Genomic DNA, 8,484 nt, shown 5'->3' with positions numbered 1-8,484 from the left:
AAACGTTTCAACCGTGGTATTATTGGAGCATACCACATCACCTTCGCAGGAACCCTCTTCCTGGGTGGCTCGCCCTCAACATCACCAGGGTCATCTTTTCTGATCTTATACCGCAATGCACCGCATATCGGACATTTATTCAAATTCTCGTACTTCTCACCGCGGTAGAGGATACCGTCATTAATGCATGCATGTATCTTCTGCACATCTAATCCTAGAGGGCAGATAAGCTTCTTTGCTTCATATGTACTGACGTGCAACTCATTCTTTCTTGGAAACAACTTCTTTAATATTATCATCAATTTCTCAAATCCCGAGTCGGTCACACCGACCTCTGCCTTCCATTTCAGCAATTCCAATATGCTACCCAGCTTTCTATGCCCATCTTCACAACCTGGGTACAACAATTTGTGGTGGTCCTCTAACATCTTGTCGAACTGCAACCTCTCCTTATCCGTGCCACAGTCTCTTCTTGCATCAGAAATGGCCCGACAAAGATCATCATCAACAGGATCATTTGCTGCCTATTCTTCACCTCCTTCTTCTTCATTGTCGTCCATTGCGGTATCATTGCATTCAAAGAACATAGATCGGTACTGGTCATCATTATCTTGTTCTTCATCGCCGTCTTCCATCACAACCCCTTCTTCTCCGTGCTTGGTCCAAACATTATAGCTGGACATGAATCCAAACCAAAGCAGGTGGCTCTTAATGTCTCTTGAGCAAGAGTAATCCTTCTCGTTCTTACATTTTAGACATGGACAACACATAAAACCTTGCTTCGACTTGTTGGCCTCGGCCACAAGCAGGAAAGAATTCACGCCCTCTCCGAAAGCGGGAGCACATCGGTTACCGTACATCCATGGATGACTCATTTGCATCATAAGTACAATTATATATGTATCGGATGCAATCACCTTGCTAAAATTAGTATTGTACGGACTATGCATATATATATAGTCGAGAAAATAGTTGCTAACCTTTTAGGATCAAAAAGAGGAGAAATCTTATCAAATAAAATCAAGTGACATCCCTCTCACAAGCATTCCATCAAACACCTCTTGTGCACATGTAGAAAAAATGAGCTAGCATACACCTCCACCTTTCACCACCAAGGAAAAATAATGTAGGGAGGTGGGGGGTGGCTGCTGTCTATATATAGGCATGGCCCTATTGTCGCGGGCCGTATTACGACCCGCGACAAAAGGGGTGGCCACGGTCGCGTCCTACGCCCTTTTGTCGCGGGTCGTGATACGACCCGCGACAAAGGGCGCGACAAAAGCCTCCGCGCGCTCCACATGGTTTCGGGCGACGTGGCCGACGCCATTTGTCGCGGGTGTGGCGCGCCCGCGACAAAAGGCTCCCACGGAAGCCCTGTTTTCCACTAGTGATAAACTCGATAAAGACGGCTTTTTTTGAGCTTCTTCCTTTGACACTAGGTAAAGTAGTCTTTGCCGAGTGAAAAAAATTCAACTCAAGAAGTGGTGGCTTATATCATAATTTACAATTTTACACAAAAAAAATAAAAGCTAAAATTATTTTTTTAAAATTATTTTGCCAAGTGTAAACAAACACATGGACACACGTAGAGGTTTGCCGAGTGTAGCCGAGTGTTTCTTTTGACACTCGGTTTTGGTAAAGACGTTTTCGAGAGTCCGACATCACAATTTTTTGACACTTTGCAAATTAGCCATTTCCTTTATTGGCACGATGGTTTTCTGCCAGCAGCGCGTTGACACTTGATTACGGTCAACTGGTGGATATATAGATGACTCTTGCCCCAAAAAAAAACTAATAATCATGCATGTTGCGTGTGCATCCAGTACATCTTCGATGACACATAATTGGTTTTACGTAGAAAAACAGCAGGAACTGTACAAGTCACAGCCAAGCCTGGAAACGCAGAATACCAGCCAAGCGTCGCTAGCAGGGTTTGCCGGGGTGCTGACTTTTACCCTTGATCTCCTACGGCAATGCATCCCGCACGCAAAGTCAATCCACGGTCGCGATCGAGGGAGGATCGAAAGTCCGACGTCAGGCGAGTCTCCTTGACTGCAAGAAGTTCTTGTGCTTCCCCTCGGCGGAGGCGAGGTAGGCGAGGAAGGTGGCGAAGTCGGTGTCCATGTACCGCCGCGCTTCGCCGCCACGCTGCTCGTCGACGAGCTCCGCCGCCGGCCCGACCACCCGCTCCGTCCCCACGCTGTGGAACGACGCCACCGAGATGCGAGGCCGCGTCGAGTTCACGCGCACCCGGTGAAGCACGCTCTTATACCGACCGTTGCTGTATATCTGCACACCAAAAAATATCATCTGTCAATTATTACTTCAGTTTTAATTACAAAATTATTGAGAAATCCGAAGTAGTAGTGCAGTACTTGGCATGATATCTGTATACTATTACTAGATACTCTATGCTTAAGATCAGCCTGAGCAGCTGTGGATGCATGCAGTATTATTTTGTGAAGATGTGTTCAGTTTTGTCACATCTAAGTTCATAATCTTCATATCATTGTAAACAACGACGTAACATGAGGTCTCGTCGTGGCTCCGGAAAATCGCTGTTACTAGTTGTACGCATCGATCATGTGAAGCGTACGCGCATGCGCGTGGGGTGTGTCAGCTGGCTAAATACTCCATACATACAATATTGATACCTACTGGTAGGATAAGCTAAAGTACCAATACATATATGTATATATACACCCAGCAGCACGATACTGCAGGTTATGCACTGGCGTTGGAGCTAGCTAGGTGGCTCAACTTGGTTGACTGGCATAAAAACCAATCAATCATCGTCATTTGGCATCACTATCAAATTGTATTATACTGTGAACTGTGTCTTCCGATCACATAGTTTAGTTTGATTTCTCGAGAATTTTGACCTCCTTAATTGTTGGGCCAGTATATGTACAACTATATTTTTGTTTCGCCTCGACTAGATCGTGACCAGGATCGACGCCCTTTCAAACATGCCAAATGGGAGCTAGCTGAAATAAGTCGACTTCCTAACAAGGTCAATTCCATGTGGACGTACAAGTCGGCTTGTCGTACGTCCATTGGTACGAGATATACAGTACGAATTGAAATGGCAGTAGTAGTGTAAGTAGTACCTCGAAGTGGTCGCCGACGTTGACGACGAAGGAGCCCGGGACGGGGTCGACGGTGAACCACTCGCCGTCGTGCATGACCTGTAGCCCCTCCACGTCGTCCTGGAGCACAAGCGTGAAGAACCCATAGTCAGAGTGCGGTGGCATCCCCAGCGTGAGCTCCGGCTGCGGGCACGCCGGGTAGCAGTTCACCGTCATCATCTGCGACCCAGCCGTGGCCAGCTCCTCCATCACGCCATCTTCACCATCTCCGATCCCCAAAGCCTCCAGCGCCGCCTCCACGACTTCCACGAACACCATCCGGCTCGCCTCCGCGTACGCGGCCGCCACCTCCCTGAGGTCGGCCGGCGAGTCGGGCCACGACGGCACGACGTCCTCTACCGTCGGCACGCAGGAGAGCTTGAGGAAGTCACGCCAGCAGAGGACAGCGTCGTTGGCCTGGTTGAAACTCGTGCCGTACCGCACCGGCGCGCGCACGTCCGGCGACATGTGCCGCGCGCGTTCCGGGAAGGGGAGCTCGAAGAAGCGCGCAGCCACGTCCAGCATCCCGGCGATGGCCTCGGAGTCTACGCCGTGGTTCACCACCTGGAAGAAGCCGTAGTCGCGGCACGCGGTGTAGATCGTCGACAGCACGGCGGCGCGCTCCGTGGGCACGCGGAGACGAGCGAGGTCCACGACGGGGAGCTTCACCCTCGCGCTGCCGCCGCTGCTTATGCAGACGGAGGCGCCGGGGCGGTCGGAGGCCGGCAGGACGTACCTGCCGGGAAGCCTGGTAATGCCGGCATCGGACAAGTGCCTGACGCCTTTGAGGCAGTAGTCGGCCGCGGCTGCTTCGTCGTCGACGGCTCTGTTTTTGACATGGTGAGGCAGGTGGTGGTCGCCGGCATCCGTCAAGCCAACGATCGCCATGGCCAACACTATGTATGAGTTGTAGCTTGTTGGTTTATCAAGCTATGCACATCAATGGGTGGTGTGCGACATGGAGCACGGAGAGCTGTGTATTTATAGCTAGACGTACTAGAGGTAGAGGGTAGAGGCCGGAGATGAAATAGAGCATCGACCACATGCGTCTCGCATTCCATTGACTAGTTTGTGCTGATTGGTTCATTAATGCAACATCAGGTATTCCATGTCAGCTAGAACGTTAAGGGCTGCCACGTGTATGTGCATGCATCTTGACCCTGGGTATCTTTTGTTAATTCATCACTCCTTCATTTCAACTTTTCAAGTATAGTATATTCGTATTATATGCATTACGCATGCATATGCACCCCGTCAGAAAGACATGACGAAGGTGGGAAGAAGCCTGCTCTGGGCCTCTAGTAAAAGTATTTCATCATGCTGATTAAACTAAGTCGATGGGCACAGAAACACATCCTTCGTTACAAATATAATACTAGAACATAATATACAGATTCGCTTAGTTATAAGAGCAATTCTAATAGTATAGCCAACTGTTGGTTATAACATGATATCATATCATTTGTAGTCATTATATAGCTAACATGTACAATAGTTGGCTATAAGAATGTAGTACTTTACTAATATATGGTCCACATTTCACTCTCACAAGGTGCCTAAGAGCACGTGCAAGAGCTGGCTATTGCATAGTAGCCCATCTCTCTTCTCTCTCCTCTTCTCTCTCCTCCAACTCATCTAAAATATATTATTTAATGTCTTATAGTCAGCTGATTGGACTCTATTGTATTTGCTCTAAGATAGTGCTCAGTTAACTGATTGCATTGTGATTTGTGCATCTATGGGTTGTAAGTTGGATTGCAGCTCAGATTTTTCAGTTGCAAATGGGGCTGCAAGAACCATATTTTCTTTATGATTTGTGCAAATCGAGAACTAAATTAATTCTCATTCGACTTAGTTACAAATGTTGGGACGAGAACGGAAAACATTTGAACAAGCTCCCTTGACGTGTCTAGCATCGTCGATGAAGAAATGTGTAGATCAGAAAGAACACAAACCAAATTTAGCAAGATCTGTTGGATACAAACCTCCACACTTCTTTCGGTGGTGTCAAATGCATCACCAATATGAAGGCTAGACGGGGGACTTTATTTCATCTTCACGAAGTCGCCACCACACATCTTTCTAAGTAGCACTACTATGAAAAGTCTTATAGGCCCCAAGCTACCATATGCACCCAAAAAAAAACTGGTACGCTGGTACTATATTACCGCCCAGGTCCTGCCAAGGCAGAGCTGTTACCCCCCTACTGGGGGCGCACGACTATATTCTTGGGTGTTGGTGGGGCGGGGGTAAGGGTCGCCCAGGTTCCGACCAAGGCAAAGTTGGCGCACGGCTAATTTGGTGTCGCCCAGGTTCCGACCAAGGGCCACCTCGTATTTTGTATAATCTTACGGTCAGCAACTGAAACTAACAAAATTATCTCATATCTTATAGCTGACCAAAACATCCACCCATAGTTCTGATATGTTAAGACCTTGGTTAGCAGATACATATATTTTCAACGTAGTAAGAAGGCTAAGCCACTAAAACCATTAAAAACGATGTTCAAAACAAAGCCAAAGCCCTAGATACATTAACATCAAATACTAATGAAACAATAAGACTTTAATTTTTTTTTCCATATTAACGGTATAAAAAAAGTTTTGAGATTTCAATCACTGACGGTCAACTAGTAAAACATGTATGTGATGCGTAAGGATGGCAATGGGTAGGGTACGGACAGAGGGTAGAGAAATAATATACCCATACTCGTATAGTTAGCAGGTATAAAATTATACCCATACCCGTACCCAAGGGTATGAAATATTACCCATGCCCATACCCGAAGAGTACCCGTACCCATTAGGTACCCAATGGATAGATAAAATAGTACACATGTTATTCTAATTTTAGATTCATCGATAGCACATTTGACACAAAAATAAATCATGTCAACTCAACTAGTTGAATAATGCTAATTATCATAATTTACAAATCACCGTATCAGACTCATAACTCATAAATCAACAAAAGTGCACGAGTCACACGATATATTGACAATTTATGATAACTTAATATTGGTTCACAAACTGAATAACAGAGCCGATTACCTCCATAGGTTCATGTGCCGGTATAAATGGGTAGGGTATGGATATACCATAGGTATAAGGCTAGACCGTATCCTACCCGTTACTTAACAGGTAGGAAAAAGGTAGTACCTAGGGGTATAAAAGTGTGCACATACCGTGCCCACACAGGTACGGTACCCCACGGGTACCCATACCTATGGATAAAATTGTCATCCCTAGTGATGCACATCTCTATCAGCCATGCATCTCTATCAGCCGTAGTTTCCCTTTTCATATATATAGACTTCTGCTGAGTGGCAGTATAGAGGGGGCTGCACCACTAGATAGTTCTTTGAGAGAAACCTACTCCTAAGTTCAAGTTGCAGCTCTCTGCAAAGGCATGGAGGGACGGTAGGAACCCCCGCGGAACCACAACACACCTGAAGAACGATTAATAGACCGCCCGTCAGCAAGAAACCGGAAAAAATCCGAAAACTCCTAATTTTCTCCATAGTACTGGCAGACGCTTAAAAGGTGCATATCAGAGATGAACCCTCCAGTAGGCCCTTGGAGAAGACTCCCGCCAACGGAGCTCTATAGCTCTCACGGGTCCAATAAACATGTCAGTGATTTGGAGTCATTTCTGACAAGATCGGGGTGACGGACGACTAGCTTGTCGGCACAGGGGTTTAAGCCCATCAGCCACAATGGACTATGTACTAGTGAAAAGTTACCAATGAACATAAAGTTAGAGAAGGAGCTCTGAAAAATAGCTTTGTTGATTGCCTTCATTCTCACCGTCCATATAGGCCAGAGAGTCTCACCAACTTAGATAACTTGTTTATGCAATAGCGACTTAATAAGAAAGAAAATCTTTTCTTACACCTGCACTGATTAACTGAAATATGCTCAGCAAGTTCTTCATCAAGTAGTGCCCATACACTTCTTGCCATCAATAGTCCAACAGAGAGGTGTTGATAATCATCTTCAAAGGCCAGACAAAATGTGCATACAGGTGAAGGGGGCATGTTTCAATGATGGCGAGCTGAACTTCTAGGGATAGATTGATGGGCGAGTTGCCAAAGGAACACTCTGAGCTTGCTCGGGACCTTAAGTCTTCCATAACTTAGTACATTGTTTATACTTAGCCATCGATGAGGAGATGTACGTGCACGGCAAAGGGTGATGCACGGCAATGCCCAGCGCCGTTGCCGTGCATCAAATCTTTGCCGTGGGCTGTCTTTGTCCATTGCCGTGCAGGATTCATTGACGTGCGCTGTCTTATTTCTTTGCCGTGCAGGAATTTTTTGCCGTGCGCTCGTGTACTGTTTTTGTCGTGTCGTAGTTCTTTGCCGTGCGTTTTTTCGGTGCGCACGGCAAAGATTTATTTGCTGCGCGGGGGCTCATGGCAAAGATTAGTTGTACAGCAGCGTCTGTTTTTCTCGTAGTGCATGCTTTGCTTGGTTTCAGTTTGACAAGTTCGTGTTTTTTTTTTTTTTGAGACTTACAAGTTTGTGTATATGTCTCCTCCTCTTAAGCCAGTGGGCCAACCACAATCGGCCCGTATGCTCAACACACTAACTGTACATGCCTAGGTGTCCGTTACCCTATTTATTAGGTAGGGCTTGGTTTGTGGAGTAATTGATATTTCTTCTCCACCGAACCTCTCCTTTTTAAAATTTGAAACAATATTACGTAGTATTTGCTACGTCAAAATGCAAACGCTAGCAAGGTTGACCAGAAATAAGATCATAGCAGGTTCGTGAACCGTTTGACGATATCATACTTGTAACTTGTAAGTATACGTGGTCTATCTTCTGAACAAACAAGAGCGGTGTAGTTTATTCGAGAAATACGAAGAGCATACGTACTACTTTTCATCCAATCATAACGCACACACGCCTAATAAAAACTAAACCTCAAGTATCTCTACTTCGAATACTGCCTATGGAATAACAATACGTGCATGCTTAGTTGACTCGTTAAACTAGGATATCGTTGACCTCCCTTACACATTTCCACCGCTAAACTAACAACAACAAGCTGATACATTTACACGAGTACTTACAAACTTGCACGAGAAACATCTCTTCATCGAACTGATTGATCACTGAAATATCCCTCCGTTCTCAAATAAATGGATAGCTAGCTTTAAACTTTGTCCACAAAAGGGTGTACTCATATCTTTTCGAGAGAATTCCTTATTTGGCCTTGGCTGAAATTTGCCTTCCTTTTTTGGCCCTGGTAAATTTTTTCTTCCTTTCATGACCCACAAAGTTTGGTTGGTTCCTTATTTGGCCTTCTAGTACAATTTAGGCACTAAGATGACCATTTTGCCCCTGCTATAA

The 8,484-nt window shown here is 45.7% G+C and overlaps 1 protein-coding gene across 1 annotated transcript; it reads right to left on the bottom strand.

The window, feature by feature from the left end:
• Positions 1 to 2,034: 2,034 nt before the first annotated feature.
• Positions 2,035 to 4,016, bottom strand: LOC124659927 (probable 2-oxoglutarate-dependent dioxygenase SLC1). Its single transcript, XM_047197735.1, has 2 exons — positions 3,111 to 4,016; positions 2,035 to 2,289 (listed from the first exon to the last, which is right to left on the bottom strand). Exons 1-2 carry the CDS (start codon positions 4,014 to 4,016, stop codon positions 2,035 to 2,037), a joined length of 1,161 nt encoding a protein of 386 aa, XP_047053691.1.
• Between the last annotated feature and the right edge of the window lie 4,468 nt (positions 4,017 to 8,484).

This window comes from Lolium rigidum, chromosome 6, assembly GCF_022539505.1.
Source record: "Lolium rigidum isolate FL_2022 chromosome 6, APGP_CSIRO_Lrig_0.1, whole genome shotgun sequence".
Lineage (NCBI taxonomy): Eukaryota > Viridiplantae > Streptophyta > Magnoliopsida > Poales > Poaceae > Lolium > Lolium rigidum.
The sequence above is the reverse complement of the archived record's forward strand: the minus strand, read 5'-3'. Positions and strand labels throughout refer to the sequence as shown.